General features: G+C 36.1%; 1 protein-coding gene across 1 annotated transcript in view; it reads left to right on the forward strand.

Annotated features, from left to right (window-relative positions):
- Positions 1-24,958, forward strand: part of MAP4K5 (mitogen-activated protein kinase kinase kinase kinase 5) — a 136,728-nt gene that overhangs the window by 70,893 nt on the left and 40,877 nt on the right. Inside the window, exons 12-14 of the mRNA XM_082648553.1 lie at positions 2,165-2,246; positions 3,409-3,525; positions 15,706-15,784. Coding sequence (XP_082504679.1) covers positions 2,165-2,246; positions 3,409-3,525; positions 15,706-15,784 — 278 coding nt within the window. The remainder of the gene's footprint in view (positions 1-2,164; positions 2,247-3,408; positions 3,526-15,705; positions 15,785-24,958) is intronic.

Raw genomic sequence — 24,958 nt, forward strand, 5'->3', positions numbered from 1 at the left:
TTTATTTTATTTATTTATTTATTTTTGCGGTACGCGGGCCTCCCACTGTTGTGGCCCCTCCCGCTGCGGAGCACAGGCTCTGGACGCGCAGGCTCAGCAGCCATGGCTCACAGGCCCAGCCCCTCCGCAGCATGTGGGATCTTCCCAGACCGGGGCACGAACCCGTGTCCCCTGCATTGGCAGGCGGACTCTCAACCACTGCACCACCAGGGAAGCCCTCCCTTATTTTAAAAGTGGTGAAACTGAAACCCAGAGGCATTAAACAAGTTTCCCTGAAGTTACACATCTAATTTACTTGCAGAGCTATTGCAAGGATCTAGGTTTATTTTCTGGTCAGTGTTCCTTTATAATGTACTTCTCTCATAAAACTCTGAGCATTTTATTAGTTTTTGGCAGCTTGAATAGGAGGTGTGGTGAGGAAATGATTTGAAATGAATATATTAAGATTTTTGAGATTCATATTTTGCCCTGTATTCCTTTACTCCCATTAATTACATGTTGACTTCCGTGAGAAGTAATAGGAGAAGGTTTCCCAGATACAGTGACATTTAAGATCAATCCCTACTGGCTTTTCTCTACTTCTTTCCCTAACATTCAAAAGGTTATTACTTATTTGCATCCTAATCTTTTGTTTCTCGTACAAAGTAAAGCAGTTTGCCTATTATAATCCGTAAAAAACGTCTTCAATTAAATGGGAAAAACTGAAAATTGTTTTTCTGGTAATGTCTTTCCATACATTTAATAAAAGAAACCGTGGAAATAAAAGTTTCCAAATTCTTAAATTCAGTAATTCTTCATCTAGATTACATGGATCTCTTGGGAGATCTTGGGAAATACATGAGCCCCCAGAATTCTTTATGTGTATTCATTTTTTCTGGGGAGACAGTCCATATCTTATTACCGATTCTAAGAGGCCTGTCCCCAGTACACGTTCTAAACCACTTTTTTATGTTTGTTAGCCTGTCTGTATGTACATAGTATTATTTAGGAGCCAGGCCATTCTGGGGATAATGCCAGGAATGAAAGGCAAATCACGCTGTAGAAGTAAAGGAGCTTATATCCTTCTGCTAGCTGTTTTCCTTTGTATTGACGTGGGTTTCTTCCTATTCGTTATTAGCCTAAGTTCCTAAACAACTGGAACGGGAGGACTTTGTGCCAGGAATGACTGAATATTCATTCAGGAATGAATGACTGTTAGCTAAAACAGCTGCGTTCGTAGTCAGATTCCAGAACAGTCATTACCATTGGAGTACCTTTGCCAGTCTCAGGTGCCTTCTCACTCCGTGATATGTGTGCCACAAGCTACCAAACGTAATGTAGTGATTTGATTTCTCTGAAGAGAACTGCTGTGTTGTTGCTGTCATTGGTAATGGTTAAGGTTATTCTCTTTGGTTCTTGCCCAGTCCCTCCTCCAGTGGAATCTTGGCAGTACCTCTCTTTGCCTTTAGTTCATAATCAAAATATGATTTCATTAATTAATTAATTAATTTTTTGGCCGCTCAGCTTGCGGGATCTTTGTTTCCTGACCAGGGATCAAACCCAGGCCCACGGCAGTGAAAGCACCAAGTCCTAACCACTGGACCACCAGGGAATTCCCAGATTCCTTTAATTTATATCTTCTTCCTTTCTCCATTTCATTAATACAGGTAGCAGGAAAACTCATCTGTTTACAAAGATCGCTCCCTCTTCTTTGACCATGTTCCTGAGAAATTCAGTGACTTTTTAAGGGTTTAAACAGTCTCTTACATTACTCACCCTACCTCATGCCACCCAACAATTTGGATATAACAAAACATTTACATACTGTATAAATTAGGCAATGAGAAAAGGTCATTTTGACTCCTAAGTCGTACCTAGAACACAAGGTTATAAACCTTATAGATGGCACACCTACCCATTTCTAGTTTTAAGTGTATGTTTTAGAGATTGTGTATCAGTGTTCTGTTAACTTATTGCATTTTACTTAAGAGATGAAGCTGGTGTATTCTCCAAGGAATATACTGTGCTTTGGGTTTAGTGTTTTGGCTTATATAGAGCTAAGAGGCCAAAGAAAAAAAATCATGTGTTTCAGTCTTTCTAACTGCTTGTAAGTTAATTTTATTTAGTAACACCAAAGAACTAATATTAGTGAAATATTTTTGTACGTGTCTCTTTTTATTTGAAGGTCATCAACATTCCATAATTTTGTCAAAATAGCACTAACCAAAAACCCCAAAAAAAGACCAACCGCTGAAAGACTTCTGACTGTAAGTCATTGAATTTATAGGAGTATTTTCTGTAGTCATGCAGTAATTAGACATATCACTGGAACAATAGTATTTAGATTTTTAATATAAAAATGTTAGTGATCTCTTACAGCAGGGGTCAGCAAACATTCTGTAATGAGCCAAATAGTATATATTTTAGGCTTTGTGGGCTATACAGTCTCTGCTGCATCTCCTCAGTTTTGCCGTGGTAGCACAAAAGCATCCATAGACAGTATACATGAAAGGTATGGCTTTAACACCCAATAAAACTTTATTTACAGAAGGAGGCAGTGCACCAGATTTTGCCCATGGACGGTAGTTTGCCAACCCCTGCCTTGGAGAAAACTCTTAAAAATGTTGCTTTCATCTAAAATTAATTGCTTTAACCACATAGCACAGGGAGATCAGCTCGGTGCTTTGTGTCCACATAGAGGGGTGGGATAGGGAGGGTGGGAGGGAGATGCAAGAGGGAGAAGATATGGGAATATATGTATATGTATAGCAGAATCACTTTGTTGTACAGCAGAATCTAACACACCATTGTAAAACAATTTACTCTAATAAAGATGTTTAAAAAATAAATACATAAAATTAATTGCTTTTCTTGGCTTCTTATGTAAATTTATAGAATGCCCTTATGTGTGCATGTCTTTATAAAATACTTTTATATTAGAAAAAGTTGATGATTATAACAATCTAAGAAAACTTTATTTAAATATTATAAAATTTAATTATGTATCTTACTACATTAACATAATTTTATTGAATTAAATATATGCAAATATAAATGCTCTTTTCTTATTGTGATATGGACTGTACCTCAGTATTCATTTGCATATTATTATAATGACATGCATAAAAAATGTCATTGTTATAGCCAAGGTTGTAATTTGACAACCTAACATGGATTGGTTAACTTTAAATAGAGAAATTATTCATGTTATAAATTTACCTCACAATGGTTCTTTAGCTTTATAATATATAATTATGAATTCTCTGATTAATATTTTTACTAATACATTCTCTAATTTATTTGCATTAGTAGGCTTCCATATGCTTGTCTCTGATAGTTACTGAATGGAAAAGAACAAATAGCAATTTCTATGAGCCATAGATATAAAAGCATACTCATGAAGTTTTGTTTTGTTTTGTTTTTACTTAGCATACATTTGTAGGACAGCCAGGTCTCTCTAGGGCCCTAGCAGTTGAACTGTTGGACAAAGTGAATAATCCAGACAACCATGCACATTACACCGAAGGAGATGATGATGACTTTGAGGTAAGGAATGCTTGCAGTCTAATATTTGAAAACAAATGTTTAATGTGGCCTTAGACTTTGTTTTTAAATTCACTCTTTTAAGTTAGTTGAAATAGATTTAGTAACAAAGATTAATTAGCAGTGTAAACTACACTTGTCCTGCTCATAATTACCAATTGATACTTTTCTTAATCCTAGTTTTGGGAAGGAACTAGGATTACTGTTCTTCTTAGCATTATAACATTTTGTTTTCTTAGTTGGTTTGCTTAAAGTTATTAAGAGGTATCTACAATTAGAATCACATCTGTGCCTTTTTCCTCCCAAAATCCACAAGTGTTTCCTCCCTAGACCTCAGCTTCTGTAGTGAGAGTTTGATCTTTTCCAAGACAATACAGGTTTTAGGAGCATTGCTTTGCACTAGGAGAACAAAAGTTTAGCCAGAGCACATGTACATATTATTTTTCACAAAAGAGACTCCTTAGAAATCCATGTGGTCATTTTTTTTTAGTTTCTCTGTTACACAGATCATTAACAGAATACAAATCATTTTTTAAATTAAGCTGAGGTTCCCATAGAAAAAGCTATATTTTCTAATACTTATTCAAAACTATTATTTCTTATGTAATTACATATAGAGCTATTCATAACTATGCTTGTCTTCTCTGAAAATATGTAGAATTATTTTGAATATATTTAACAACACGACTTGTAAATCAGGAATGAGGGACTTCCTGCCCATTTTCGGATACCTGTTTATGCCTCTCTATATATAGCATAAATGTATTTTTTCACTGGTATCTCTTTCTCTCTTTTATGATTCCTTTTTATTTCTGTCTCTTCATTTCTCTTTATGCCTTTATATCCCTTTATACCTCTTATCTTCAGTTCTGGTAAGACTATAGGACTAAACTTTATGTGTTATTATTTATTGAAGGAAATTTTCTACTTCAGGTACTTAAGTTTCAAATTATATCGTATAAGTATCATGATAACTATTAACATTCATTGGGTAGTCTTCGTGTACCAAGTGTTAGGCTAAATAATTTCCATGTTAACTCATCTAATACTCAAAATGGTCCTTGGCAATATGTACTATTACTATCCCCATTTTACAAATAAGAAATGAAGGAGAAAGAATAGAAGTAATTTCATTTGCCTGAGATCATATGCCTAGCAACTAGTGGAACCAGGATTTGGATCCAGGCAAACTGACTTTAGAACCTACTCTTAGTTAATATACCATCATTTCTATATATATACTTAATAGAAATTGTCATTAAACAGTCTTTACAAACTAATCATTGTCTAGTATATAACATAGTCTTGTCATGTCGTAAGGTACCCAGTGAATATTTTATTGAATGTTAAGTGACCTTTAATTGAAAATATTAAATAAACCAGCCATACATAGATTTCTTTTTACTTAAACCATCATTTGCAGACTTGTAATAATAAGATTTTAATCTCTTAAAAACTCAAAATTGTTCAAATTGTTTTAGTTTAAATGAAGCATTAGATATTACTTGATTCCTCAATTAGTGTTTCACTGGTTATGTAAATAACCAAACCTCCTCTTTCATTCCCCACACAATTTTGCCAGGCTTCCTAAATCCACTCTTACATTTGGAATTCTCTATTTCTGTTTAATGATATCACCATAATTTTTAGTCCTTGAAATGCAAAACCTTGTTCCAGGCAGTTGGAGACACAATAGTGGATGAGATTGACATGATCCCAATCTTCAAAGAACTTACAGAATGGTCTCAAAGGAAACTTAGAAATACCAACAAATAATTTACAAGTGTGATAACTATTACAAAAAGGGAAAGACAGGGTGCTATGCAGGCATATTTTAGGGACAGGAAAGGACTCACTGTAGAAACAATATGTAAGATGAAAGCCTGAAGGATAAATAGTAATTAAAAGAAAAGACCAGTCAGAAGTGTTCTGAGCAAAAGGAAGAATAGCATGTTTGAGAGCCCTAGTGATAAGAGAGAGTGTGGTATACTTGAGGAATTAAAGAAAAGTAAGTCTGTTAGAGCAGAAAACAAGGAAGGAATTTGATGGGAGATTAGGTCACAAAGCTAGACATTTCAAATGAAAAAAAATGGGGGCTTTAAGGGCAGTAGAAACCATTAAAGGGTAAGGGAGTGATGTAATCAGATGTGCATTTTTTTTTCTTTAAAGATCTCTGACTTCAGAGTGGTGTTTTCATTCCTAAAGTCCTCTTAAGAGACTGTTGAAGTTATCCAGGATATAGATACTGATGTTTTGTAATAGGATGGTAGGGAAAAGATGGAAAAAGTGAACTCATTAAAGAATTATATGAGAGAGTTGGTGATTGGATGTAGAAATGAGGGAGGGGCATGATAAAAGGGTTACTCCCAGATTTTGACTTGAACAGCTGGGTGGATATAAAAGTGCCACTTGTTGAGATAGAAATACTAAAGATCAGATTTGGGAAGAAAGGTGAGTTCAGTTTTGTATATGGTGATTTTAATGTTGCACCAGATTTCCAAATGGAGAAGTCTTATTAGGAGTTAGATATGTGGTTATAGCTTGGGGAGAAAAGTTTGGACTAGAGATATAAATTTGAGAGTTATTAGATACAATGGTTGTAGTTGATACCTTAAAGAGTAAATGTGATCATCCAAGGGAAGCATGTAGAATGAGAAGAAGGCCTAGGACAGCTTTGGGGGGAAATTCCTCCCCAAAATTAAAAAGTCTGGTACCCAAAGAGGAATGGCAAAGGATTAATAAAGAACATTAAAAGACAGTAGGAAAGTTTCAACAAGAATACTGCCTAGAAGTTACATTAAAGAAATCTTTGGATTTAGGTGTTGGTGTTTGATTACTTTAAAGGGATAATTTAGGGACTTCCCTGGTGGTCCAGTGATTAAGAATACACCTTCCAATGTGGGAGACGTGGGTTCCATCCCTGGTCGGGGAACTAAGATCCCACATGCCGCAAGGCAACTAAACCCGCATGCCACAACTGCTGAACCTGTGCACTTTAGAGTCCGTGTGCCACAATTAGAGAACCTATGTGCTCTAGAGCCTGGGCGCCACAACTAGGTAGAAGCCTGAGTGCTGCAACGAAAGAATGCACGTGCTGCAATGAAGATCCGGCGTGCCGCAGCTAAGACCCAGTGCAGCCAAATAAATAAATAAATATTTTTAAAAAAGGATAATATAAAAATACTAGAGGTAAAGCTAGGCTGGAGCGGTTTGAAAAATAAATTTATTTATGAAATTCAGTTGTGAAAGAGAGGGATAAGATAGAGCAGTAGTTGGAGGAAAATGAGTTGACAGTGGATTTGTCTGTCTTCTGTCTCTCTATTTTTTGGCTATTGATTGATTTTTTTTTTTTATATGGGGCAAAAAAGTTTAAACAGGATGCTTATGAAAAGGATCCAATAGTTAGAGATAGAAGAGTCAAGAAGCAAGGTGAACAGGCAAAGTCCTTGAAAAGAAAGGAGAAGGTGAGATCTAGATTATAACGAGGGATTTGATCTTAAACACTTCTTGAAAGGCTTTCTTGGGAAATGTGGCATAGATGGTGCCTTGAAGACCTTGAGCTCACCTCCTCCAGTGGCCACACCAAATTTCAACTATCTATGAGAATGACCTGAAGACTAGCATAAAAGACTTTCCACAACTGAAGATATAAATAAGGAACCACAATGAGATGGGTAGGAGAGATGGAGACATGGTATAGTCAAGACCCACCTCCCTGGGTAGGTGACCCACAAACAGGAGGATAATTACAATTGCAGATGTTCTCCCCAAGGAGCGAAGCATCTGAGCCCTGTGTTGGGCTCCCCAGCTGAAGGATCCTGCACTGGGAAGATGGGGCCCCAAAACATTTGTCTTTGAAGGCCATCCTGGGCTTGCATACAAGAGAGCCAGAGGGCTGTAGGAAACAGAGACTCTGCTCTTATGAGGCGTGTGCAAAATCTCACATAGTCCAAATCCTAGCACTGAGCCAGTAATTTGAAAGGAACCCACCTGCTGATCTTGCAGAACCTCTTGGAGTGGCAGGAGACAACTGGTAGTCCCCCTAAAGATATAGATGGCGACACCTGTATTTGAGAGTTTCTTCTACCACTAGGACATCAATGCTGACAACCACCATTTTGGAGTCCTCCCACTACCGTATTAGTGCTGGGGGCTTATCTGCCCACCAGTGTGCTGGCACCAACCCTGAGCTTCCCTGATCCCCATAGCTAGCTGCCTTTGAACCTGGCCCTGCCCACCAGGAGACCAGCACCAGCCCTGGGACCCTGCACCAGTAAGGTCCTAGCAACCAACTGGGCCAGAGGCCATGCCTACCCACCAGCACACCCACAGTGGTCAGCCTTGCCACAACAGAAGGACCCACACAGCCCACATAGGGGGCATCCCTAGAGCATATAGCTCTGCTGCCCAGAGGGGTGTGCTGTTGGATCCCATAGGATGTCTGTTACGTAAGGCCGCTCCTCCCAAATTCAGGAAACATAGCTGATCTACCTAATACTTACAAATAAACACAGAGAACTAGGCAAACAGAGGCAGAGGACTATGTTACACAGTCTACTGATAAAGAGTTTAAGGTAGTAATCGTAAAGATTCTCAATGAACGCAGGAGAGGGATGGAAGAACACAGTAAGAATTTTAGTAAAGAGTTAGAAAATATAAAGGAGAAACAAACAGAGCTGAAGAATACAATAACTGAAATTAAAAACACACTAGAAAGAAATAATAATAGATTTGGTTATATAGAGGAACAGATCAGTGAACTGGAAGATGGAGTAGTGGAAATCACCTAAGCTGAAGAGGAAAAAGAGAAAAGAATTTTTTAAAAGGGTGGTTTAAGAGACCCCTGAGACAATATGAAGTGTATTAACATTCACATTCTAGGGATCCCAGAAGAAGAAAAGAGGGAAGGGAGCAGAGAACTTATCTGAAGAAATAATAGCTGAAAACTTTCCTAACCTGGAAAAAGAAAGAGAAACCAAGGTTCATACCAAGACCTATTATAATAAAAATGTCAAAAATTGAAGATAGAGGGCTTCCCTTGTGGCGCAGTGGTTGAGAGTCCGCCTGCCGACGCAGGGGACACGGGTTCGTGCCCCGGTCTGGGAAGATCCCACATGCCGCGGAGTGGCTAGGCACGTGAGCCATGGCCGCTGAGCCTGTGCGTCCGTAACCTGTGCTCCGCAACGGGAGAGGCCACAACAGTGAGAGGCCCGCGTACCACAAAAAAAAAAAAAAAAAAAATGAAGATAGAGAATCTTAAAAACAGCAAGAGAAAAGCAACTAGATATGTACAAGGGAACTTCCATGAGATTCTCAGCTGACTTTTCAGCAGAAACTCTGCAGGTCAGAAGGGAGTGACACATTAAATCCAAAGTGATAAAGGAAGAAACCTACAACAAAGAACACTCTGCTTGGCAAGGCTATCATTCAGTTTTGAAGGAGAGATAAAGAGTTTTACAGACAAGCAAAAACTAAGAGAGTTCAACACCACTAAACCAGCTTTCAAAAAATGTTAAAGGGACTTCTCTAAGTGAAAAAGAAAAGACGACTATTAGAAATACCAAAATTACAAATGGAAGAATCTCACTGGCAAAGGCAAACATATAGTAAAGGTAGTAGACCAGTCATTCATAAAGCTAGTATGAAAGTTAAAAAATAAAAGTAGTAAAATCATCTATATCCACAGTAAATAGTTAAGGTATTCACAAAACAAAAAAGATGTAAAACATGATGTCAAAAAAGCATTAAACATGAGGCAGAGGTAGGGGGTAAAAATTCAGGGTTGTTAGAATGTGTTTGAACTTGAGAGATCATCAGGTTAAAGTAATTTTGTGTGTGTGTGTGTGTTGTTGTTGTTGTTGTTATCTGTGAACCTCATGGTAACCCCAAACCAAAAACCTATAATAAATACACCCTAAAGAAAGAGAAAGGAATCCAAACATAACACTAGTAATTAAATCACAAGGTAAGAGAGCAAAAGAAGAAAGGAACAAAAAAGAACTACAAAAACAACCAGAAAACAGTTAACAAGATGGCAACACATACATACCTATCAATAATTACTTTAAGTGTAAATGGACTAAATGCTCCATTCAAAAGACATTGAGGGCTTCCCTGGTGCTGCAGTGGTTAAGAATCCGCCTGCCAATGCAGGGGACATGGGTTCGAGCCCTGGTTAAGGAAGATCCCACATGCCACAGAGCAACTAAGCCTGTGCACCACAGCTACTGAGCCTGCGCTCTAGAGCCTGCAAGCCACAACTACTGAGCACACGTGCCACAACTACTGAAGCCCACACACCTAGAGCCCGTGCTGTGCAACAAGAGAAGCCACTACAATGAGAAGCCTGCGCACTGCAACAAAGAGTAGCCCCCACTCGCCGCAACTAGAGAAAGCCTGCGTGCAGCCAAAAATAAAAATAAATAAAATAAATGTTTTTTAAAGAAATTTAAAAAAAAAGACAGGTTGGATGAATGGACCCAAAAATGAGACCCCTACATATACTGCCTACAAGAGACTCACTTCAGATCTAAAGACACACACAGACTGAGTAACGGGATGGGAAAAGGTATTCCATACAAATGGAAATCTGTAAAAAGCTGTAGCAATGCTTATATTAGACAAAATAAACTTTAAAACAAAGACTGTAGCAAGAGCCAAAGAAGGACATTACACAGTGATCAAGAGATCAGTCCAAGAAAATGCAACAATTGTAAATATATATGCACCCAATAGGAGCACCTCAATATATAAAGCAAATGTTAATAAATATAAAGGGAGAAATTGACAGTAACACAATAATAGTAGGGGAATTTAATACACCACTTATATCAATGGACAGAAGATCCAGAAAGAAGGAAACACTGGCTTTAAATGACACATTAGATCAGATGAACTTAATAGATAAAATAGAACATTCTATCCAAAAGCAGCAAAGTATATATGCTTTCAACTGCTACCTTCTCCGGGATAGGTCACATGGTAAGCTACAAAACAAGGCTCAATAAATTTAAGATTGAAATCATACCAAGCATTTTTTCTCACCGCAATAGTATGAAACCAGAAATCAACTACAAGAAACAAACTACAAAAAACACAAACATGTGGAGGCTAAATAATATGCTCTTAACTAACCAATGGGTCACTGAAGAAACCAAAGAGGAAATCAAAAAATAACTGGAGACAAATGAAAATAGAAACACAACCATCCATCCAAAATCTATGGCATTCAGCAAAAGCAGTCTAAAGGGGAAGTTTTTAGAGATAGATGTCTACCGCAGGAAGCAAGAAAAATCTCAAACATCTGACCATACACCTAAAGGAACTAGAAAAAGAAGAACAAACAAAACCAAAAGTTAGTAGAGGGAAAGAAATAATAAAGATCAGAGCAGATATAACTGAAATAGAAACTTAAAAAAAATGGAAAAGAACAATGAAACTAAGAGTTGGTTCTTTGAAAAGATAAATTGATAAACCTTTAGCCAGACTCATCAAGAAGAAAAGAGAGAGGATCCAAATAAAATCATAAATGAAGTTACTACTGACACAACAGATAATCGAGAGAATCATAAGAAAATAATACAAACAATTATACACCAATAAAATGGACAACTTAGAAGAAATGGATAAATTTCTAGAGACGTACAAACTCCCAAGACTGAATCAGGAAGAAATAGAAAATAAGAAGAGATGGATTACCATTAAGGAAATAGGATCAGTAATACAATAAACTTCCAAAAGTCCAGTACCAGTTTCACAGGTGAATTCTACCCAACTTTTAGAGAAGAGTTAATGGCTATCCTTCTCAAACTATTCCAAAAAATTGCAGAGGAAGGAATGCTTGTGAATTATTTCTACAAGACCAGCATCACCCTGATACTAGAATCAGACAAGAACACCACAAAAAAAAAAGAAGAAGAAAAAGTTACAGGCCAATATCACTGATGAACATAGATGTAAAAATCCTCAACAAAATATGAGCAAATCAAATTCAACAATACGCTAAAAGAATGATACAATACAATGTACAGTAATACAGTACAATACTATGATCAAGTGGGATTTATCCCAGAGATACAAGAATGGTTCAGTATCCACAAATAAATCCATGTGAGACACCACATTAACAAATTGAAGAACAAAAATCATGATCATCTCAGTAGATGGCAGAAAAAAGTTTTGACAAAGTTCAACATCCATTTATGTTAAAAACTCTCATCAAAGAGTGTTTAAAGGGAGCATACCCAACATAATAAAGGTGCTATATGACAAAACTACAGCCAACATCATGCTCAACAGTGGAAAGCTAAAAGTATCTCCTCTAAGATCAAAAACAAGGCAAGGTTGCTCACTCTTGCCACTTTTATTCAGTATAGTATTGGAAGTCCTAGCCATAGCAGTTAGACAAGAAACATAAGTAAAAGGAGTCCAAATTGGAAAAGAAGAAGTAAAACTGTCACTGTTTGCATATAACGTGATAGTACATATAGAAAATCCTAAAGATGCAGTAAAAAAAGAAAAACAACAACTGTTAGAACTAATAAATGAATTCAGTAAAGTTGCAGGATACAAAATTAATATACAGAAATCTGTTGCATTTCTATACACTAAAAATGAGCTATCAGGGAAATTAAGAAAACAGTCCCATTTACAATTGCATCAGAAAGAACTTACCTGGCAGTCCAGTGGTTAAGGCTCTGTGCTCCCAATGGAGGGGGCATGGGTTTGACCCCTGGTCGGGGAACTAAGATCCCACATGCCACATGGCACAGCCAAAAAAAAAAAAAAAAAGGAAAAATATACTGTGCTCATGGATTGGAAGAATTAGTATTGTTAAAATGACCATATTGCCCAAGGCAGTCTGCAGATTCAGTGCAATCCCTATCAGAATACCAATGGCATTCTTCACAGAACTGGAACAAACAATTCTACAATTTGTATGGAAACACAAAAGACCCCAAATAGCCAAAGCAACTTGAAGAAGAAAAATGGAGCTGGAGGAAGCAGACTCCCTGATTTCAAACTGTACCACAAAGCTACAGTAATCAAAATAGTGTGGTACTGGCACTACCACAGACACATAGATCAATGAAACAAAATAGAGAGCCCAGAAATAAACCCACATTTATATGGGCAATTAATCTATGACAAAGGAGGCAAGAATATACAGTGGTATACTCCCAATATATAGTATTGGGAAAACTGGACAGCTACATGCAAAAGTATCAAGCCGGACTACTTTTTCATATCATATACAAAAAATAACTCAAAATGGATTAAACACTTAAACGTAAGACCTGAAACCATAAAACTCCTAGAAAAAGAACATATGTACTATGGCCTTTGACATCAGTCTTAGCAATATTTTTTTGTATATGTCTCCTCAGGCAAGGGAAACAAAAGCAAAAATAAACAAATGGGATACATCAAACTAAAAAGTTTTTTGCACAGCAAAGAAAACTCAACAAAACGAAAATGTCACCTACTGAATGGGAGAAGATATTTGCAAATGATATATCCTGATAAGGGGTTAATATCCAAAATATACCAAGAACTCATACAACTGAATATCAAAGGAAAAACAACCCAAATAAAAAATGGGCAGAGGACATGAATAGACATTTTTTCCAAAGAAGACACACAGATGGCCAGTAGACACATGAAAAATGCTCAACATCACTAATCATAAGGGAAATGCAAATCAAAACCGCAGTGAGCTATCACCTCACACTTGTCAGAATGGCTAGCATTAAGAAGACTGCAAATAACAAGTGTTGACACTGGTGTGGAAAAAAAGGGAATTCTTGTGTTATTGCTGGTGGGATTGTAAATTGGTGCACCCACTATGGAAAACAGTATGGAGGTTCCTCAAAAAATTAAAAACAACTGCCATATTATCTAGCAATTTCATTTCTAGATATTTACCTGGAGAAAACAAAAACACTAATTTGAAAAGATACATGTACCAACATTACTCACAGTAGCCAACATATGGAAGCAACTTAATGGATAAAGAGGATATGGTGTATATATATACAGTGGAATATCACTTAGCCATTAAAAATGAAATCTCATTTTTGACAACAGGGATGGATCTAGAAGCTATTATGCTAATTAAATAAGTCAGACAAAGACAGATACCACATGATCTCATTTATATGTGGAATCTAAAGAATCTAAAAAGCAAAACAAAATAAAATGAAAATAGACTCAGATACAGAGAAGAAACAGGTGTTTGCCAGAAGGGAGGCTTGTGGGTGTGGGCAAAATAGGTGAAGGGTATTAAGAGGTACAGACCTCCAGTAATATAATAATTAAGTCACAGGGTTATTATACACAGCATAAGGAATATGGTCAGTAATATTAATTTTGTATGGGGACAGATGGTTACTACACTTATAGTGGTGATCACCTCTTAAGGTATACAAACGTCAAATAATTCTATAGTACATCAGAAGCTAAAATAATATTGTGCGTTAAATATATTTCAGAGTAACAATAAAAGAAAAATACTTCTTTCTTTGCATTAAAGAGGAAGATAGTTTGAGAGTATAGCTAGAAGTTATCTTCTGTTTGATTTCTGTTTTCTTTGTGAGCTAGGTGGCAATGTCATCTCCTGAAAGTGTGGAGGAGGTGGGTTTGAAAAGTGTGGTGAAGCTATGAAATAGTAATTGAGGAGAATGGATGGGTTAAATGACTAGAGAAGTGTTTGTGGGCAAACTTGAAGGCTCAGATGAGATTAATTTTCAATGTGTAATTTTCCTCCAGCAGTGATTGGTACTTCAGATATTAACCAAAGGTAGTTAGTTTAAGTCTTCCAGGGTTGTCATTTTGGTATACCATTGTACAGAAGGATGGCAGGGGTTGGGGAGGGGAGGCAAATCAAATTTAGGATATATGCAAGGGATTGCTTGAAATTATGGGCCACCAACTCTAAACTGGATAGGAAAAAAAGTGAAGATCAGAGAAATGCATGTGGAGAGTGAGAAAGTAATGGATGGATGGACTTGAGATTTCAGTGTGAGCGTTTAAAAATTATTGGAGTAAATGAGAGAGTAAGTTCAAAGGATGAGAAGTTTGGAGTATTATGTGAATTCATATATCAGAGCGGATGACAGAGTCCAGGATATGATTTTAGTAGTGTAGAGTGCATTGAAGTATGGTAGAAGGTCTTCAGAGATAAGGTCAGAAAACTTAAATCCAGAGCAATGGTCTTTTGAAGTCCTTTGGTATGATGGTGGGTCTTAAAGTAGAGAAAAAGACATCTGAGCCCCTGTCCGAGTCATCAGTGAATGAGAATGAGTCATCAGAAATTTGGTAGATAGGGGTTGAGCTGAAGGCATTGTTTCAAAAGATCAGGAGCTTATACAAAAGGGTGGAAGTGGTAAGCTTTCTCCCTTAGTTTACTACAATACTCTTACTCAGTCTCCCTCCATATAGTATTTCTTCTCTCCATACCCTCTTACATACTTAATCAGGTTACTCTTAAAGCTGACTCTTGTGACGGCACTCCCTTTCTGTAGAATCTCCAATAAATTCTTTTGCTAAGACATTCAGAGCCTTTCATGATGTGGCTCATCCTCAAGTCTGTCTTTCCAGCTTTGTCATCTCTTCACTTAATGTTCACTGTAGTCAAATAATAACCAACTCCAATTCCCCTAAACACTCCACAATTTCCTTTTTTTCTTGTATCACTTTGTTCATATTCTTTGTGCTGTCTGAAATGCTTTTCCCACCTTGCTGCACATTCAATGCCTACTTGTCCTTCTAGGCCTCACATAAGATTACAGCTTTGTCATGAAGAATTTCTTTACCCTTTCAGGTGAAAGTCATTTCTTCTTCCCCTGGGCATTAATAGTAATCTTAATGAATGCCACTTATCATTTTCTAATCTTATAAGTGTTTGTGTGTCTTATCTTCTTAGAGTATAAGCTCTTTTGAAGGTAACATTTCCATCTGATTTGCTTTGCATCTCTTCAGTATTTTATACAGTATAAACATGGACTAAATGAATACACTTTTAAAGTATCTTAGTGTTCATTTTTAAAAATATTTATCCTACAATTTATTAGTAAGTAGTCATGCTTGTCAATAAATAATAATTTAATTAAAAAGAGAAAGTTTGACCTTCTAACTTTGTCACTGAATTTTTTTAAAGTATATGTATTACGTTTATATTCACAGCCCCATGCAATCATTCGTCATACCATTAGATCTACGAACAGGAATGCCAGAGCTGAACGGACAGCTTCAGAAATAAATTGTATGTGTTTGGTATACATTTTCAATTGGTGGTTTTGGAGGGTTGAGCTGGGTGTTCTTATGGAATTTTTTGGAATAATAAAGTCTCACTAACTGTGGCTACATACTTTAACATAACAGGATACCTCTAAAATAAAGGCTGCTTTTCTGGCTTGTAATGGAATTCTCTTGGTTTTATAATTAAATAGTTTTGATTTTCTAATTATAAAGTCAATATATGTCTATTGCAGAAAATTTGCAAGAGGAAAAAAGTAGAAAATTAACATTGCCCGTAATCATATCACCCAACACCAGCCCACAGATAATATTTTGCTGAATTTCCTTCATGTTTTTTCACGTATAGTTTTACATGACTGAATTTATACTATACATAAAATTTTGCTTAACATAGTCAAAAGTATTTTCTGTGTATTCGCCTAGGCTTTGTAACCATTATGTTTAATGGTTTTATCCTCTTTTATTGAGTTGATGTATTGTAGCTCCTATTGTTGGACCTTTGGGTTGGTTTCAGTTTTTTAAGTCAAGTTAACAATAAGGTGAATATTTTCTAAAGTGCATATTTAAAGGGGGAAATTGATTTTTATTCGATAAATCATTGACAAAAATTTTATATTAACAATATTTGTCATTTTAGCCACATTAATTTGGAAGAACAGATTTGCAAAGAATTTTTAGGTATAAGTATATTGACTTAAATGCATAATTGTTTCAAAAGAGATTTAAAGTAGTTTACATTAAAATAAGCCATAAATAAAAATTATAAACCACAATGGAGGAAGATAATTTATTATATATTTAGGCTAATTAGAATTATTGCAGATGAGCATTTTGTTTTTTTGAAACCAGGCATTTCTAGCTTTCTGGATACAGCTTTGGAAATCTAGGTCATTGGAGAGTTAGAATGTCCTTCCCATATCAGTTGTTTTAGTCAGATCTTTTCAAAGTTACACCAATAATTCGAGATTTTCTGTGTTTGTTAGTCCCAGATTGCTGATATGTTCTTATGCTATCTTCTTATATAATCCCCAGTGAACTCTCTGGGCTTCCAGTACCAGACAGAAAAGTAGCAAAGTTATATTCCATTAAAAGCTATTGTGTTTATTTTATGCAGCTGTATAGTATTCAATTAATGTAGTCTAAGTGTATCTTTTCTTGTATAGCTTTTGTCTTCTGTGTCATATTTAGTAAGGTCTTCCTGATTTTAAGGTTATAAAAGGATTTTCCTATTGTTTCTTCTTGTATTTTTACAGTCTCATGTTTTTAATATTTAAATGTTTGATATAAGATATTAACTTATTTGGTAGAAGGTATGAAATATGAATTCAACTTCAGTTTCATTCTAAATATCTACCCATTTGCCTCAATGCTATTTATTAAAAACTTGATATTTTTGCTAATAGATTTGATATGCCATCTTTATTATGTACTAAATTGCCACATATATTTTAGGGCTTTTTCTGGAAATTCTATCTGTTACATTAATATACCTAGTCCTGTGCTGGTCTCATACTTCTGATTATTATCTTTATAATACCTGTTAAAGTGTGATAGAAATAATCCTCCTCCTACTGTCCCTCACCCTCTCCACACAAACACACACACAAACACCATGTTGCTGTCTTTTTCTGTTATGATATTTGGCTATTATATTTTCCCTACATAAATGTAAGAATCAGCATACCAAGTTAAAAAAAAAATCAGTGTTTTTACTGAGATCTCATAAATTTGTACACTAACTTATAAGTGTCTGGAGTACTGATACCTTCATGGAGTGAATCCTATGTGCTTCATGTACCAGACAGAAGACAGTAGAATTGAAGTTCATTTTATTGGTCGATTTATCTTTAAATTCTCCCAAGTCTTCTTTTGTGTCCATCAGGATTGTTTTATAGTTTTGTTTTTGTTTGTTTGATAGATTTCATGCATACCTAGTTAGTTCTATTCTTAGTTTTTTGTTTCAGTTTTTTACATTGATCTGATAACTTACATATAGTAAAATGCTTAAGTCTACTGCACAATGAATTTTTAAATTTGTATACACTCATGAAACTACCACCCAGATCAAGATATAAAACATTATCAGAATCTCTGAAGGCTTCCTCATGCTCCTTCACAATCAATACCCTTCCATCTTCCTGTATCCCCCTGCCCTCCCACTGCCCAGGCTAATCACTATTCTGATCTCTGTCACTGTAGATTGGTTTTTACCTGATTTTGATCTTAAGATAAATAGGATAAACCAATATGCACCTTTTTTGCCTGATTTCTTTTGCTCAACATTATGTCTGTGAGAGTCATTCGTGTTGTGTGTAGCAATAATAGTTTATTGTTTTCATTGTAATGTAGTATTTCATTGTATGATTATACCACAATTTATCCATTCTTTACTTGACAGGCATTTGATTTGTTTCCAGTTTGGGGCTATTAGGATTATTATAATCATCCTTACTATGTGTTTTTAGTTGATATAACTAATTATGATGATCCTGGCCTGATCTAAGACCACCAGGGACAAATGTATAGTGCAACAAAGTCAGGTTTATTGACTCCTTGCAATGAGGGAGAACACATACCAGAGGAACCATGGAACATCTCATTAAACAGGAAAAGAAGAGTTAGAGCGTTTTTGGAAAAAGTGGAGTTCAAGTGAAATTTAGGTGAAAACTTAAAGCAAAGTAGGGATGTGTATGAAAGAGTCTATACTGTAAAAATAGACTCAGAAGCCTGTTTCCTTGGAAACTTGGAATGTTGTATTCAGTAACCCCTTTATTTGAAGCTCTGTATGTATGTTGGAAACTGAGGCTGCTTCTCTCTCACTGACTTAAGTCTTCCAAGCAAGAATGGAATGGTTCATTTTAATGAATATGATTTCATACAGCAAAGTTTCTGACAGTCTGTGATTTTAGAGAATGATGTTTCTCAGTAAGATAGCATTGGCAATTCAGAGGGGGGGTCATCGTGTGATACTTTACATATGCAGCATATCCTTGGGAGAAACATTGTTTCTTCTTGACTTTGCATTTGGATTTGTGTCTGTCCTCCCAGTCTGATGAATAGCAAGGCAGATTACTTTCTTATTCTGATCCAGATATGGGTGTGTTACCTAAATTCCCTATTTTTTTTTAAAAAAAAGTTTTCATCTGAAAAGTCACCTTTTGGTTGAGTCCAGTTGATGCCGAAAGCTCGGCCTCTGTGCACTGGTGCCAAATCGAATCTCGGAGACAGAGTTTGGGGTAAAGTAGAGAAGAATAGCTTTATTGCTTTGCCAGGCAAAGGGCGACAGAGAGGGCTCCTGCCCCTAAAAAGTATGTGTTCCAACCTGGGAGGATTTGATGAGGAATTTTATAACAACCGTTCAAGGGTGGCGTTGCTGATAAAATTAGAGTATGTGAAGGGCCTCCACTCTTCTAATCTGGCCTCAGGTAATCTTGATGAGCTTCTCTGGTTCTTTAATGTAGCCTCAGGTGGTCTTTCTCTGGTATGAAGAATGCTGACCTCTTAAAAGAGCTTAAAGGCATTGTTATGTGTATCCCTTGAGGTGGAACCAGGACCCTGCCCCAAGGCTGCACTATTGTCCCCTGGCTGCGCCTCCCTTGTCTTTGCATCCCTTCCGGGATTAGCAACAGTTCGATTCTGCCCTTTGGAATTCAAGGAAGGTCATGGAGGCTGGAGTCAAGAGAAGGGACAGAAAGGCTTCCATGCCCAGGAGCCCCATAGGGTCCTGTTCGGTTTCACAGTTACCTAGGAAGCCAACTAATTACAAAGAATTGGCACCAAAGGGATATGAGAGGTATCAACAAAGAAAATGACTACCCAACTGTCAGTTTATGATTTTAGCTGACTCACAAGTAAATTTTAGCCAGGTATTTGGACTCATACCAAGGACTCACTAAGGTTACACAGAGCCGTATTAAGAATAAAGACTCTACAGGTATCATGATTAGGAGGTAACAAGTCTGTCAACAATCCAAAAGTTTCAACTGGCAAAGGAAGAAAAAATGTAGCTCAAGAGCTATAGTATGCACATTAAAGTATGATAATCAGTGTCTTCGGTCATCTTTTTCCATGGGTCTTGGGCAAATGATTCATTTCATGTCGTCATCAGCTAGATTCAGTAGACTGTAGAAACTGATTTTTGCAGTCATCTATTTCTGAAGATTTTTTTTCATCTCCAGTTTGAGATGTCCTACTAAGACAATCTTGCACTGATTTAAATTGGCCCATGTCTCTATAATTAAGAGACAGGAATACAAGGATCATCACCCTGTTTTACTGTCGTGTTAGTTGTTAACAGTACCTGGCAAGATTCTATTTATTGAGGTTAGAGAGAAGTTTTCCAGAAGGCAGTTTCTGAGTTCTAAATGAAAAGTTTATTCAGAGGAAACACTTCTTGGACATGTTTGAGTATAAAACTGTGTGTACTGTACAAGTCTCAGTTGTATTAGTCTGTAATAATGTAGAAACTGGAGTTGGGGGCAGTATTCCCAGATGTATAAGACGCTCAGTTTTGGGTTCATTGGGAGAGAGTTAATGGGCTCCTAGGGAATTGACCTCATTTTCTTTCAAGCCAAACAAATAAAGAAGCAAAACCTACTTTAGGCTAAGGAGATCTAAGAATTTCTGAAAGTTTACCCAACTTAAGTTTGAAAATTCCATTTGTCCCTTTTTATTTCATGTGAAGACGGCAATGATAAAGGTGATAGAGATTTTGAGATGTATTGTCTCACAAATCTCCTTAGTAACAGTTCTAGAGAAGTGAGTGTTTACTAGGTAAGTAATTAGAGCTCTCCCAGGTAGGAAACACAAACTCAAGCAGCATTTTTTGGCCATTGTTAAAGTTGAGCCTTTTTAAACAACCTTTGATCCATCCTAGAAATAGATATACAATAACCAAAAGTATTTGTTGTCAGGAAAACTATTTATGAAAAATTATCTGGAGTATAGCATACCCATATGTTCTTCTACATTGGTATTTTTTAAGCTGCAGGTTGCAACACAAACCATGACATCAATTCAGATTCTTTTTTAAAGGCACAAAATAGCAAGTATTTAAGTGCATCAGTTGGATTCTTAATAGGTACTATACCTTGAAACTTCTGTGGATTTTTTTTGTTTGTTGCTTTGTTAGTAATTTGACTGTGATGTGCCTAGGTGCATTTTTCTTGTTGTTTGTTCTATTTAGTGTTTATTGAGTTTCTTAGATCAATGAATTGATATTTTTCATCAAATTGGGGACACTGTTTCTTAGTTTTTCTGTCCCAGATTCCCTCTTCTCCTTCTGGGACTCCAGTTACATGTTAGACCACTTGATGTTGTTTCATAGGTCACTGAGGCTCTGTTCTCCCTGACCCCCATAAACACACATAAGATGTTTTTGTTCTCTATACTTAAGTTTAGTTTCTGTTGCCCTAATTTTAAGTTCATTGACCTTATTTTTTGTAGTGTTCAGTCTGCTATTTAAGCCCATCAGTGAATTTTATTTCAGATATTGTATTTTCTGGATCTAGACTTTCATTGAGATAGATAGATAAGATAGATAGGAAGAAAAATGGATCGATGGATGGATGGATGGATGGTTACATACATATATAATATACATACATGTATAGTTTCTATCTCTCTACTGATAATTTCCATCTCTTTACTTATTGTGTCCATCTTTTCTCTTAAATCCTTGAATATATTTATAATAGATGTTTTAAAGTCCTTGTGTGCTAATTTCAACATATGTGTCATCTCTGAGTCTATATCTATTTTTTTAAGCTGGTTATGATTTTTATTTTTTTTCTACTTCTTTATTCATTTTTTATTGTATCTTGGATGTTGTGATACAACATTGAGTGTCTGGATTTTGATCTCTTTATTTTAGAGTGGTTAAAGCATAAATTAACTGGTAGGTCATTGCAGTCCTTTCAAGGCCTATGTCAGGTTTTACTACAATATTCAGCTAAGTCTTTCCTCTGGGTGGAAACTCATTTCTTTCCTGGTACTATGTGATCACTAGAACTTGTATTTAGCTTACAGCACTGTGTTAGCTGTTTTTCTGACATACCTTGCATAGTCTTGCTTCGCTTGTGGGCAATTTAGTATGCAACCAAAGACTTCTCTAAGGAGACATAGTTTTCTCATTTCTGGCCCTCTGCCCTTCAAATTCCCACTGCCTAAGCAGCCCCAAACTATAGTCTTTCTTTCCTGCACCCAGTGAAACTCTCTCTTTGGGTTCTACTTTCTTGGAAAGTACCCCCACGCAGAAATCGGGTGAGTGGGGGTCTTAACACCATCTTTCAAGGATTACAACCCTGTGATATCTGTTAACCCATTGCCTCAAAATAATTGCTTCATATAGCTTGTATGCACACATGTATTTGTGTTACATGTTGTAGTTGTTTATAGCAAAAGGGTAAGTCTAATTCCTGTTACTACTTATACCTATAATTATTATGCCTATAATAAGTAACATCTTTTAGAGATAAATGAGGATGTATAATAGAAGACCTCCCCATCTTTGTATTTTTATAAGCCGAAGACACACCCAGAGGTACTGCCAGGATTTTCTTTAAAGCAAAACAAAACAACATGGAGTCCATTCTTGCACACAGAACAATGATACTGGAGACTCTAGCATTCTTTGCCATAAAGCGTGGCTGTAGTAATTTTAGACTTGTCATAAGGAATTTGATTTTTTTTAAGGAATATTTTTCTTACATGTTAAAGTAAAACATCTTAAATGTTTATGCTGATATAAAAGAAATGAAATTGAAATTTTTATTTTCAATCATTGATACTGGTATGGATGGGTGCAGTTGATATTTTACTATATGTTTAATTGAAATTTATGAGCTCATTTTTCTCTGGTAATTTTTTAAGTCTTGAAATTTGCTGATTATGTAATTATTGAAAATATTTTCTTTCTTTCCTTTCCATATTTATGCCTTTTATAATTTACCTCTAGACCTGCTTGCCACTATTTCTAGTTGTGATCCAAAAAAAAAAAAAATCTTTAACTCATCTTTGTCTCAAATGAGTGAAGTGGTTCTTTGTGAATTATAGTAATGGCTCTTGAATTAAGATGTTTTTAAATTATTTTAAGAAGTAAGTCATTAATGAACAACTTCTTTTTATTTTAGATTATTTTTGAAAAGTAGATACTATATTTTATGGAATGTCTTTGAAAATTTTATGCTGCTCGCTTCGGCAGCACACATACTAAAATTGGAACGATACAAAGAAGATAAGCATGGCCCCTGCGCAAGGATGACACGCAAATTCTTGAAGCAGTCCATATTTTTAAAATTTAGTTTGACAATAACAAACACCTAATTAACGTTTCTAAATATAATACCATCCCTCCTGATGCGTTGTGGGTATTGCATACACTAGCAACCATTTTATTAAAACATTAATTGCAGTTGGATTTGTTTTGGGATTCATGCATAATCCATTTAGTACATAGCAGAACTAACTCATTTTGAAGGAATTATAAATGAAATCCTTCATTTATAAGGATTTATAAGGAAATCCTACACAAGTCTATCATTTAATTCACATTGTAGTCAAGGAAGGGGAAAGTTTGCCTTCAGAAAATTCTGTGGCTCTTCTGGGATCTTTGATGTGACCCTCCCTCGCTCCCTCCCTCCCTCCCTCCCTCCCTCCCTCCCTCCCTCCCTCCCTTCCTTCCTTCCTTCCTCCCTCCCTCCCTCCCTCCCTCCCTCCCTCCCTCCCTCCCTTCCTCCCTTCCTCCCTTCCTCCCTTCCTCCCTTCCCTCCTTCCCTCCCTCCCCTCCCTCCCTCTCTCTGGGAAGATACCCAGAATGTGTTCATGCCGTGTACAGACAAAAACTGCAAAACTCAATCAATCAAACTTACATTCCTGGCTGCATTGGAAATTGGCACCCCTATTTTGGAAAAGTGAAAGCATTTCCTAGAGCTGAATACTTGTCTACCTTAAGATAGCAGTTCTACTGCCAGGTACACACAGAAACATACCCACATGTTCACCCACGAGACACTTATTTGAATGTTGGTTGCTGCACTATTTGTAATAGCCCCAAACTGGAAACTACCTGAATACACACCACCAGTAGAATGGGTAAATAAATTATGGCATATTCCCATAAAGGAAGAGTGTACGGTATAGCAATGAGAAGGAACAATCTACAAAGCTCAGAAACAAGCAGAACTAATGCATGGTGCTAGAAGTCAGGAGAGCAGCTGTCCTTGGAGTGGGGAGTAAATGGGAGCGTTTGGGGTCTGGTAATGTTGTCTCTATCTGGCTTCTGGTTATGTAAGTGCTCAGTTTGTGAAAATTCATTGATTATAACAAACGCACTTTTATGCATGTTATATTTTAATAAAATTTGCGAAACAAACAAAAAAAGAAGGAAAATTTTATGACTTAATGTTTTTATTTAGTATAATAAATTATATAAGTACTCTGTATTGCTTTACAAATCTTGGTTTTAGGAATAAAGACAACTAGATACTTTTTGAAAGTGCTTTTTTTTTAGTGTATTTTGTTTACCAAGATTGTATTTAGGAAACTTGTATCTCTATGATGCAAGTGTATATTTTAATTTTTAGTCACATTATATCTTAGAATTTTAAAATTCTGTGTACTTTATGAGTAGATAATAAGCCATCCTTTTCTCTGATTTACAGACTATTTCATATAAAAGAAGTTACTCTTTGATTATTAGGAATAATTCTAAAATTGGTCTCATTAGGCCAAATAAAATATACATTTAGGAAAGTACAATCTTAGATTCCTGAATGCCATAGTAATATTTAATTTGACAAATATTTGTTCTTTTTAGATAATTATAGGTGATTTGGCAGGGCGGGGTGTTCATCCTACCATAAAGTTGTAGTTTAAATTAGTCTCAAGACAGAGTCTATAGCCTAGATAGAAACATCCTTAAAGTGTTTAGTCACCTACTTTTAATTAATTTTTAAAAATCTTTTATATACAAAATTGCAGTTTAATTTCCTGATTCCAACCAAGAATTAAATAGAATTGTTAGGAAGATACCAAATTGTTACTTTCTTTTGGCGAACATAAAGGAAGGGGTCCTCTGTAGTAAAAAATTAAGAGTTTTTGTCTTTTCCTCTTTCTTCTCTTCTCCTCTCTCCCTTCCCCCCTCCCCAGTACACATGCTTCTCATCATATTTCCAGGATT

The sequence above is a fragment of the Grampus griseus genome, assembly GCF_964374135.1.
Source record: "Grampus griseus genome assembly, chromosome: 2".
Lineage (NCBI taxonomy): Eukaryota > Metazoa > Chordata > Mammalia > Artiodactyla > Delphinidae > Grampus > Grampus griseus.